Raw genomic sequence first — 12,523 nt, 5'->3', positions numbered from 1 at the left:
AGTCTGTCACAGTGCATTTTGGAAAATATCTGTGAAGTAATAGTGATTACTATCCATCTGAATTTCAAATTTAAATCTTAGATGTGGGTAGCAGAGAGTTCCTTTTAGGTAAGCCAGGATTGTTGTTGTAACTGCTTGGATGACAGTCTTCAAGCAAAAATATGGGTTGGTTTTGTGTGTGTGTGTGTGTGTGTGTGTGTGTGTGTGGTGCTGGGATTGAACCCAGGGCCTTGTGCATGCAAGGCATGCACTCTACTAACTGAGCTATATTTCCAGCCCTCCACTTCTAATTTTGCAAGTTGTCTAAAAATCTTTGGTCATAGACAGTTCACTCATGTAGTAACAGATGTAAGTCTATTATAAGTGAATGGGGGGCTGGGGAAATGTGGCTCAAGCGGTAGCGCGCTCGCCTGGCATGTGTGTGGCCCGGGTTCAATCCTCAGCACCACATACAAAAAAAACAAATATGTTGTGTCCGCCGAAAAGATGTGAAGGGCTACGAACATTCTAAATTGTAGCCATATATAATTGTCTTTCTATGTATGACGTTAGCTACTTTTAAAAATTATTTTATTATTTACATATATTTTATTATGTATTCATTTAATTTTGGTACTAGAGATTGAATCCAGAGGTGCTTTTCCACTGAGCTACATCCCCAGCCCTTTTTATTTTTTATTGTGAGACAGGATCTAGCTAAGTTGCTAGGCTGACCTGGAATTTGGAATCCTCCTGCCTCTACCTCCCAAATCACTCAGATTATAGATATGCACCATCATACCCAGCAAGAATCAAATTTTTTGAGTGCTTATTTGTTAAGATGGCAGTTGTAATCAAATAGCTTAAATTCCTAAGTACTGCTTATTGTTAAATAACTAGTTGATTAGGGAGCACACTTTTTTTGAGGTTTTTTTTTTTTTTTTTTTTTGGTACCACGAGTTGAACTCAGGGGCGCTTAACCATTGAGCCACATCCCCAGCCCATTTTTATATTTTATTTAGAGACAGGGTCTTGCTGAGTTGCTTGGGGTCTCGATACGTTTCTGAGGCCAACTTTGATCTTTCGATCCTCCTGCCTCAGCCTCCTGAACCTCTGGGATTACAGATGTGCGCCACTATACCTGGTTAGGAAACACACTCTTAAACTGTGACTGGACTACTAATTTGATCTGTGGAGTTGTCATTATTAATATTTCCCTCATTTATTTTTCTGTATTTAATCAGTATGCATTCCATTTTAAGCTCAGTTGTATTATTAGTTATTATAATTTACATTTTTCTCAGATGCATTGGCACAGTCATTGAACAATGATTAAACAATTACAGTTTACATTTCTTTCAAAGAGTCTTCTCACAGATTTTTTTGTTGTGAACTCTGTCAAACAAAAACTGAAACCTAACAAAGACAGCATTCTTTTTATTCTCCATATCTCTTATTCTCCATAAATAATGCATGCTGGAAAGGCAGTTATACTTTCTTCAAAGTTTGGCTTTTTAAATATGAAAGGTCCACAATTTCCTGCCACGGTAGTATGTTTTCTTTTATAAATTCTATAACCACTGAGCAGGAATAACTTTTTTTCTCCTTTGGTGCAGAATCAGTGAGATTCTGAGGATAGCAAAGCAGTTTCTGATATAATACTGTTTTAGGTATGAAATCTGTGAGTGATTAGATTGTCCTAGGCTACAAGGAATCTTAAGAGTCAGGGTGTCTCACCTAACAGCATTTCTACTCTGAGGCCAGTGTGACTTTTTCTGACAGCTGTTAACTGTTTAAATGCTAAAATCAGAATTGAGACTATTTATGTTAAAGTAAATGTATGGCAGAAAAGTAAAGCATTTTCTTTCTAATATATTAGTGGAGTTTTTAAAGTGTGATAATACAGGTCACTTTGGTTAAAGAATAAAATGAATGAATGAATGAATTTTACTGCTGGGTTCAATAAATTATTGCTTTAGCCAACACTGTCCTTTCTTTACATTCACCAGAATCCTGATGTTGGCTTGAAGCCTGTGTGGTATAGCCCCAAAGTTTTCATTGAAGGTGCTGATGCAGAGACTTTTTCAGAGGGTGAGATGGTTACATTTATAAATTGGGGCAACATCATCATTACTAAAATATACAAGTAAGAACTTTTTTGTTTGTTTTCAGATAAATATGGAAAAAAGTCTTTTGTGTTCATTACTTATTAAACATTAGTTAATTCAGACCAATTCATGTTGCTGACTAGTAAATCTGCCCAGATATACATAGATACTGCGATCTCTGGACACAATTTCTTAAAATATATGTTGCAGTTTACTAATAGTCTATCAAGATATGTTTTATTCGTGATATTAAAAATGCCTACATCTAGACACAAAAAATAGTGCTTTAGACATCATTTTTATCATGTCATTGTATAGTTAGTTATCTGGTGGGAGGATGCTTTGAACAGGATTTTATATTTAAACTTTCTCCTGATATTTACTTTAAAATTGGTTAATGTTAATGATGAATTTTACTTTCTAATTAATATGCTATGTATGCTTATTATTAGTTCATACCAATGGACATAGTATGCTTGAGACTTATGTAAGTTCTGAACTGCATTATGTGTTATTACATATGATGCAAGTAATTGTTAGATATTTTTAAATATAACATGTTGTATTTTATAATGTTTAATGTAGGTCATTTAAATTTATAAGTATATTCATGTTCTTCATCATGTGTAGGGATCTGTTGTCAAATACCTCAATAGCAGAGATTACATTTTATTCCTCTTATTAATATATGCCTGGCATATATTAAAAATTCAAATATACATATGTATATATTTTAAGGCGCTCTTTTGTTTGTTTTTAGTTGTCAGTGAACCTTTATTTATTTGTATGCAGGGCTGAGAATTGAACCCAGTGTCTCACACATATGAGGCAAGCACTCTACCACTGCGCCACAACCCCAGCCCCTCAAATATATGTTTGATTTCAGATTTTTCCAAAGAAAATTTCTTTTTGGTACCAGGGATTGAACCTAGGGGTACTTAAGAGGGAAAGGGAGCCTTATTCTTTTTCATTTTTTAGAAACAGGGTCTGGTAAGTTGCTTAGGGTCTCACTAAGTTGTTGAGGCAGACTTTGAACTTAGATCCTCCTGCCTCAGCCTCCCAGGCTGCTGTGTGCCACCACACCCAGCCCATCAAAAGAAAATAATAAATTATTTTCTAGTAATTTAATTATTGTCAAATAAAATATTGCACATATAGCAGTTATAGTTTATTTTCTTTGAATATTTTTCAAACATATCTAGAAATGCAGATGGAAAAATTGTATCTCTTGATGCAAAATTGAATTTGGAGAACAAAGACTACAAGAAAACTACCAAGATCACTTGGCTTGCTGAAACTACACATGCTCTTCCAGTTCCAGCAATCTGTGTCACTTATGAGCACTTGATCACGAAGCCAGTGCTAGGAAAAGATGAGGATTTTAAGCAGTATGTCAATAAGAACAGTAAGGTAACTTCTAAAAGAAGCCATATTTCATCTTTCTTTATTATATGAACTTTTCTTTAACATTTATAAAATCAATTTTAAGTATTTTGCTTTCTCAAGTAATATAAAAAAGAGTCATAGAATTTTATTTAAATAAAAAGATGTTAAACAATAATGTTCCCATGTTATAAATGATAGTGAAACAGTGAAGTAACTTGCCTGAAGACAGAAGTGAGGCTGTATTCAAACCCATGCACCTTAGCTCCAGAGCCCCTGCACTGTGTTATGCCTTTCAGTTTAGTCTGTTACGTGTTTCTTCCATTGTATTTTATATTTATAGTGGGGGATTAATTTAACTTTGAGTCAGGGTCTTGCTATGTTGCCCAGGCTAGTCACTAATTCTTAGGCTCAATTGATCCTCCTGCCTCAACCTCCTGAGTGCTAAGATTACAGTCACACCTCATATGTGGCTTGTGACTGATTTATTTTCACAGATTGCTGTTTCAGTTTTTGTGTTTAAGTAGTAATCTTTTAAGCACTTCTGTTTAAAATGAGGCTATTTCAGCTACTACTAAAACTGCTTGCATTTTAGAGTTGTCTGTGCTCTAATTTGAAAAAGTGATTTTGGTCTTATGTTGTCTTTATAGCATGAAGAACTAATGCTAGGGGATCCCTGCCTTAAGGATTTGAAAAAAGGAGACATTATACAACTCCAGAGAAGAGGATTCTTCATATGTGATCAGCCTTATGAGCCTGTGAGGTAAGTAATTGTAATTAGACATCTAAACAAAAATGCTTAAAATTCTTAGAGTTTATTTAAAAAGTTGGATTTTCACTAAAATATCACACCTAATCAATTTCTGCTCAATTGTATGTTTTATATTTAATATTTCAGAATTAAGTAATGTACTTTAACAACTAATTGAAATAACATAGCATACATTGAGTATTAATAAATTATTTTTTTCTATCCCACTTTAAAAAAATTTATTTTGAAATAGAGTTGTGCTGAGTTGCCCAGACTAGCATCAAGGTTGTGATTCTCCTGCTTTAGCCTCTGAGTAGCTGAGATTCCAGGTGTGTGCCCCCACACCTACTCGGTTTTATTCTTTTCTCGTCTGCTTTTCATGGCCACCAGTCTGGAAAATTCAATGTAACTATTTTTAGCAGTTTTTTTCCCTGCTTAAAAATTCTTATTAGTTTCAGAGTGAAAAATCTCAATTTTTGTTTGAAATACAAGGTCATTATTGTCTTTCTATCTATTTGAGCCATAACTGTTGCAGTTTTCCTCACCCTGATCTCCCCATGTTCAACATACTGGACTTGTGTAGACTTTTCCGAAAGCATCAGTTTTCTTTGAAACTCTGGGCCTTTTCCTGGAATGACTCTGCTTCTTTATCTTCATCTCAATTGCCCTTTAAAACGTGCTTCCTCCAGAGCTTTTTGTATTCTTCTAGTCTCATTAGGTACCCAACCTCTGTCACCATAGCATTTGGCATTTCTCTCTTTAGCATATTTATTAAACACTGTTAAAACTGTATCTTTTTTTTTTAATACACTTTTTTTGTTATTAGTGGATCTTTATTTTACTTATATCAGTGCTAAGGATTGAACCTAGTGCTTCCCACATGCTAGGCAAGCGCTCTATCACCGAGCCACAACCCCATCCCTAAACTGTATCTTTTTGTTTATTTTGTTTCTACCTCTAGAATATAAGCTTATTAAGAGAGGTACTTTTTTCTTATTCATCTTGACACTTTGCTTTTAGTCAAAAAAGATCATGTATTCATGCGTGCAACAGTATACAGTGCCTGCTCCTTAGGGAGTTCTCATTGAATGTGTGATGGTGGTGGCATTATTAACTAGAGTAACAGAGTAAGTTCTTGATTTATTATCAAAAAGTTGTTGGACTTTTCAATAGATAGTGTATAGCCACATACAAAAGAGTAAAGTTGGATTCTTGCCTCAATATATACAGAAATTCACTCAAAATGGAGACCTAAATATTAACACAAAAATTATAACACTGTCAGAACAAAACAAGAAACTATATAACCTTGGCAGTGCTTTCTCTTTTGGGTTGGAGGATGTTCTGGGCATTGAACTCAGGGGCACTTGGCCACTGAGCCATATCCCCAGCTCTATTTTGTGTTTTTTATCAAGAAGATAAAAAGAACAAGAGAGAATATTTGTATACATATCTGATAAAGGGCTTATATTCAGAATAAATATTCTTGTAACTCAATAAAAAGACAGTCCACTTAAATATGGGAAAAGGATTTGAATAGACATTTCTCCAGAGCAGATATACAAATGGTAAGCAATCTCACAAAAAGATGCTTGATATCATAGGGAAATGCAGGTCAAAACCACAGTGAAATAATCACTCCATATCCACTGTGTAAGCTAAAAATAAACAGATAATAACAAATGTTGGAGAGAATGTAGAGGAATTTGAGCTCTTATGTTGATGTAGGATTGTAAAATGGCCACTTTAGAAAATAGTTTGGTAGCTTCTCCAAAAGTAGATCTAGAGTTATCATTTTGATCCATCAGTTCTGCTTCTGTGTTTATATTCAAAAAGAATAAGAAAATGTCACATAAAAACTTGTACATGAATGCCCATGACATGATTCATAATTACCAAAAAATAGAAACAACCCAAATGTCCAAACTAACAAACACACAAACAAAATGCAGTACATTAATACAACTAAGTGTTGCTTATCTGTAAAAGGACTGAAGTACTATAACACTGATGAACTTTGTAAACATTAAGTGAAAGAAGCCACTTACAATGGTTGGGCGTGGTGACACATGCCTATCTATAATCCCAGTGGTTCTGGAGACTGAGGCAGGTGGATCATGAGTTCAAAGCTAGCCTTAGCAACCAGGAGGCACTAAGCAACTCAGTGAGACTGTCTTCTTTAAATAAAATAGAAAATAGGGCTGGGGATGTGGCTCAGTGGTTGAGTGCCCCTGAGTTAAATCCCTGGTATCAAAAAAAAAAAAAAAAAAAAAAAGCAAATCATAACAGACTACAGATTATATTCCATCTATAAAATGTCCAGAATGGACAAACCCATAGAAACAAAGTAGATCAGTGGTTACCAGGGACTAGAAGAAGAGGATGACAGGGGAGTGATAGATAAAGGGTTTGGTTTCTTTTTGACATAATGTAAATGTCCTAAAATTACATGGTAATGGTCGAATAGTTTGGTATAACCATTGAATTGTTTGTTGTTGTTGTTTGTTTATTTGTTTTTGAGAAAAAGGAAAAAGAGTTGTATTGCTTTATTAGCAAAGGAGAAACACAAGGCCTCCTCCATTGCATATCAATGTACCTAGTATAAGAAATAGGCACAAAAGGAGCCTCTGGGTACAGTTGACAGTGGGGAACTCACTTGAAGTTTATGACATTGTCATAATGATAAGGGAGATAGATCAGACTCAAAAATATCCTATGCTCCAACCCTTGAATTCAACCTGGGAGAAAAAAGATTAAAGCACAGTTTTTGTATATGCTGGATTATCCAACCCTCTCCTGGGATGATATTTGTTAACATTTATAAGGATTGTTTCAGAATATGAATTTAAGAAATGGTCCAAAACAAGAAAACATAAAAGAAGGTTATAGGTGTAGAATGGAAAATTAGAAATTAAAAGAAATGTTTCTGGTGGCCGTGGTTGTGGCTCAGTGACAGAGTGCTTTCCTAGCATTTGTGAGGCACTGGGTTTGATCCCCAGCACCATATAAAAATAAACTAATAAAATAAAGGTATTGTGTCCATCTACAAATAAAAAACATATTTAAAAAAAAAGAAGAGAAACCTGGATCAGAAAATATTTTGTCTGGTAAAGTAATTTTCTTGTGCTAAAGTCCAAGATGAAAGAGGACAAAGCTAAAGATGTAAAGAAATTTTGAATGTCTAAGTAAGTTTTAGACAGTTTGCAGAAGGTAAATCCCAAAAAGTTTGTGTTTGTGATTAAATTTACTATAATTAGCACAGTCAAAGTTATTTGAACTTCATAAACTGATACAAAGCAAAGTCTGAAGTATTGATCTGATCTTATCTATCAAGATAATTTTCTTGTATTTGTTAGTTTTTATCCCTTAGGGAAACTAAGTCTTAAAGGAATTAAGAGTTTGTATCTATTTTAAAGTCTTAAATGATTACTGGTTGACAAACAGCTATTATTTTAGGTTATAACAATATATTTGACACCCTAAATAAATGTGACTATATGTATACACGCACACACACACACACACACACATACATCTGAGAACTATATCTGTCTGAATGGAGTACTTTTTAAAATAATGAATTTTGGGGCATATGAATTATTTCAAGCTATTAAAAATATTGAAGAGGGGCTGGGGTTGTGGCTCAGCGGTAGAGTGCTCATCTAGCATGTGCAAGGCTCTGGGTTTGATCCTCAGTACCACATAAAAATAAATAAATAAAATAGAGGTATTGTGTACAAAAAAAAGGATACAATTAAAAAAATGCATTAAAAATATTGAAGAGATAGAACTTGTTAGTAAATTATTTCTTTCTCTTTTTACTTTAGCATTTAACACCAAATTTGCAGAAGTGATAGTCTTAGAGGAAGTGGATCATAGCTAATTACAGTACCCTTTAAAATTGAAAAATTCTCATAAAATAAATATTTTACAGAGATTCTTCTTTTAAGCAGATTAGATGTGGTATGGCAGATGAATTTTCTTTAAGTTGAGAGGTATACCAGTTAATATCCACTAATGCTGTTTCTGTTGGAGGCAGGGTAGATGTACTTTTGCCCTGGGATTAGCTGTTTGTACCTATGAAAGTTCATAAATTGGAAGTTTGTAACAAGAGCAGCTAATTTTAATTCATGTACTTACTGTTTTTGAACTATGCTGAAGAGCTTCTGATTTGAATAGTAAGAGAATGAGTTCTACTTTGAAAAGTGTTAGTTCTGTGATGTTGAATTTCTCTGGGAATTCACTTTTGCTTTTTGTTTATATGATTTTGTTCAGATAAAATTTTTGTCCCTTCATTTTTTTTTTTTTAGCCCATATAGTTGCAAAGAAGCCCCATGCATTTTGATATACATTCCTGATGGACATACAAAGGAAATGCCAACATTTGGGTCAAAGGAAAAGGCCAAAGTGGAAACCACAAAAAATGAGGTAAATATTCACTTTGTCTACAGAAAATCACTGATCTTTCTATCTTAAGGTTTATAATATGCGTTTGTATAAATGACTCATATTTGAGACTGAAGAAAGACCATAACTGCTACTTTTTTTGCATTTCGTTATCATTGTCATCTTTTTAGGTTATGATTTTTAAAAGTTAATTTTATCATGTCAAAAAGTATAAAGACTACATTAAAAGAATATTTTTAAAAGATATTCTTTTTTCTTCCTAATAGAGCTGCAGGAGTTTTGTTTTTTGGACAGTATTAGAAATTAAACCCAGGGCCTTTCACATGTTAGACAAGCCCTGAGATATACCTCCCACTCTGCCCTTCTAATTTTGAAGCAAGGTCTTGATAAGTTGCCTAGGTTGTCTTCAGTCTTGCAGTCCTCCTGCCTTAGCCTCCGAAGTATCTGGAATTACAGGTGTCTGCCACCATGTCTGGCTAGAGAATGTATATTTTTAATAGCTAGTCTAATTTGGTTAGGAGCATTGTATTCAGCCAATATGTTGATGAACATCTATTCTTAGCTTCTCATTTTATAAGTGGTAGTGGTGATCCTTGCCAGAAATCACAAAACTTCCAAGTTACAGAGTTAAAACATTGAGCTGATTTTTTTGGCTCCCTATTTTTACTTTTTTTTTACTGAACTTTGGTGCCTCTTGGAAAAGAACTCCCTGTGGTGTTTAAAGTTCAGAAAAGGAAAATGGGACAGGAGCTGCTATGATGTGATTAATGAGAAAATGTTTACTTGACTTGGAAAATGTGAGCATGAACATTTTCTAATCCATTTTCTTCTTGGTGGTAATATTTAGTAATCTGTGTAAGAGTGAGGAGTCCGCCTAGCAATGAAGGTCAGGAGGGACATTTTAGATGGAAACACAGGTTTTGTCCTTGTACAAGGTGGTAGATTTGAGAGATGGTGACATGTATAGAGAAATAGGGAGACAGGTTTATTTTACAGATTTAGTTTACAGTTCTCTTGAACTTTCTCAGTTCATAGCACCCTTAGTTTATCAGAAGTATTTTCATGGCACCTCTAGTCTAAATGAAATTCTTTACGTTAAGTAGTTACATTCTAACAAGTAGATAAATATTTATGTCCTAATACTTGGTATCTCTTTGAAAAATAATCCACATAAATTGAAGAAAAGATATTTTCTGAAAAGGTAATTTTAAATTTCATTCTGAAACAAGAATGAAAATTAATGATTTTTTTTCAACTTATGTATCATTTTAAGAATGAAATAAAAATTAACATATTTAACATTTAAGAACAAATACCCTTGTGCAGTTACTTTATAATAATAAGCATATACCAGCAATTCCTAAACTTTTTGGCCTAAGCAGGCACTCTATCACTAAACTATACCCCCAGCTCTGGGACTCCTTAAAAATTCTTCGTTTACATAGGTTATACGTATTTACCATACTAAAAAATAACATTGAGAAGTTTTAGAAGAATTTATTAATTTATGTTAAAATAACAATAAATCCAAATACAATAAACATTAATAAAGCTATTTTCTAAAGCAAAATGTATTTTCTAAAGCAAAGTTTTAAAATTAGAAGAGTTGTATAGTTTTCTCTTTAATGTCTGACTTGAGCCTCTGAAAATCTGTACTAAACACTCATGAAGAGAATGAGAACAAAAGACAAATTATGTAATAAAAATAGCTGTGACCTTGGACCCCCTTTGAAAGTGTTCTCTAAACCCTCCGGGGATGATCTGAAGATCACACTTTGAGATTGTCATAGTGTGTATCAAAGAGTAAGTACAAGATGAGAAGTTTGACTACTGTTTCCTCATTGGTCTCAGTTCTCACCTGCACCTCTCATCTTTTTTTGTTTTTGTTGTTTTTAGTTATGTATGACAGTAAAGTATAATTTGATATATTTATACAAACATGAAGTACATCTTATTCTAATTAGGATTCCAGTCTTGTGACTACACATGATATAGAGATTCATTGTGGCATATTTATATATGTACATAGGACAGTTAAGTCAGATTCATTTCACTGTCTTCCTGTTTCTTGTCCCTCTTCCCTTCATTCCCCTTTGTCTAATCTACTGAACTTTTATGCTATAAATTAATATGTGTTCTTGAAGAACTTTTTGTTCTGTATATAACATGCTAAAAATAACAGGGCTGGTTAAGGAAAATAGGGTTGACTCCGACCTCCAAAAACAGGCATTTTATGTGGCTGGGACCATTGAAAAATCAACTGGGAGGGGCATCCAAGGTAGTTCATTCACCTGGATACCAGTTGTTGTTGGCTCTGTTGGCTGAGAACTCGGGTGAATGTTGGCTGGAATAGCTAGCTACAAGTGGCCTCTGGCATGGTGGTGCCATGGTAGTAAGATTTCTTACATGAAAACTCAGGCCTCTGAAAGTGAGTGTCCAGTAGACAAGATGGAAGCAACATCGTCTGTTACGCTTTATTTAGCCTTGCAGATCTCATGTAGAGTTACTTCCACTGTACACTTTGGTGAAAGTAGTTGTACACTTGCCCAGATCACAGGGAAGGAACAAAGACCCACTTCTTGGTGGAAGGAATATCAAAAAATCTGTGAACATGCATTGAAACCTGCCCAAATCCTGATAGAAATTCAAGTACAGTTGACTAGTATTTGTAACCAGTATGGTAGTCAGAGCTCCTTTGTAGTCTTAATTCTTGAGGAGAATGCTTTTGCTTTGATTGTGGTCTTCAAGGGTATTTGCCAGGAATGGAGACTGATGTAGTCAAAATTGAAGGTTGATCAGGGTATACCTTTGGTTTTTTTTTTTCTTTCTTTTTTTCATTTTTGGGGAGGGAGGCAGGGGGGCTTGGCTTGTTAGTGTTTTTCAGTCTTTTATGCTCTAACATAGGAGGCAATGTCTTTGAAGATTCCTTAGTATGTGGTTGTATCTGTATCAGATGGCTTAATGTTATGGAAAACAGTGTTTTTAAAGCACCACCTACACTAATTGGGGGTAGTTTATGCAAGGTTTTCAAGATTATCAGGTATTTCTAAAACTGATTATTTTTAGTTTTAATTTTTTTTGCATTACTGGAGATTAAATACAAAACCTCCTACTCTGGGTAATACTCTACATCCCCAACCTGGTTTTCATTTTATTTTGAGGCAGCATCTTATTAAGTTGCCCAGGCTGGCCTCAAAGTCTCAATCCTCCCAACTCAGCCTTCTGAGTGACTGGAATTTTACGTGTGAGCCACCATGCCCAGTTTTAAAGCCCTCTCATTTATGCTTCTTTGACATAAAGCTTACACACTCAGGAAAAAATCACATATAATTAATGTAAATTTTCAATATTATACTAATGTCCCTCTGTTTACCAAAAATAAATGAGTCGATTCATATTAGAAAGTAAGTGAAGTAGAATTTGTGTGTGTGTGTGTGTGTGTGTGTTCAAGATGGGTTCTTGTTATGTTGTATGTTATTAAGGCTGACTTTGAACCTGCAATCCTCCTACCTCAGCTTTTGGGTAGCTAGGATTAAAGGTACACCACAGTGCCTGGCAGAGTATATATTTTTGACATATTAGTGTCTCCCTGGATTATTATTCTTCCCTACTATATGATGTGAATACATTTATATATGCATATTGCTCTTTGTGGGTGTATATATAACCTCACCATAAATCATGAGTGTTTTTAAGTATTTTAAGAGAGTAATTTTGAGCAAATGCAAATATTTTTTAATTTACATGCTGACTTTAGAATCTAATTGCTATATAAAATGTAATTCTGATATAACTGTAGGCATGTCTTAGCTATCTAGATAAAGATGTCTTGAATCAGTATGTAGTACTGGATAGAGAGAAAAAAAATCTGGAGTGTAGTACATGTCTCCATGTA

The 12,523-nt window shown here is 34.2% G+C and overlaps 1 protein-coding gene across 2 annotated transcripts in view; it reads left to right on the top strand.

The window, feature by feature from the left end:
• Eprs1 (glutamyl-prolyl-tRNA synthetase 1) overlaps positions 1–12,523 on the top strand; it is a 73,486-nt gene that overhangs the window by 27,346 nt on the left and 33,617 nt on the right. For both annotated transcript variants that reach the window (XM_046438390.2, XM_058577076.1), the window contains 4 exons: positions 1,989–2,125; positions 3,290–3,497; positions 4,121–4,233; positions 8,532–8,649. In XM_046438390.2, the coding sequence (XP_046294346.1) occupies positions 1,989–2,125; positions 3,290–3,497; positions 4,121–4,233; positions 8,532–8,649 (576 nt within the window). The remainder of the gene's footprint in view (positions 1–1,988; positions 2,126–3,289; positions 3,498–4,120; positions 4,234–8,531; positions 8,650–12,523) is intronic.

The sequence above is a fragment of the Marmota monax genome, unplaced genomic scaffold, assembly GCF_021218885.2.
Source record: "Marmota monax isolate L192 unplaced genomic scaffold, Marmota_monax_Labrador192_F-V1.1 WCK01_AAM20220418_F8-fsc00118, whole genome shotgun sequence".
NCBI classification, from domain to species: domain Eukaryota; kingdom Metazoa; phylum Chordata; class Mammalia; order Rodentia; family Sciuridae; genus Marmota; species Marmota monax.
This window is presented reverse-complemented; position numbering and strand designations above follow the sequence as displayed.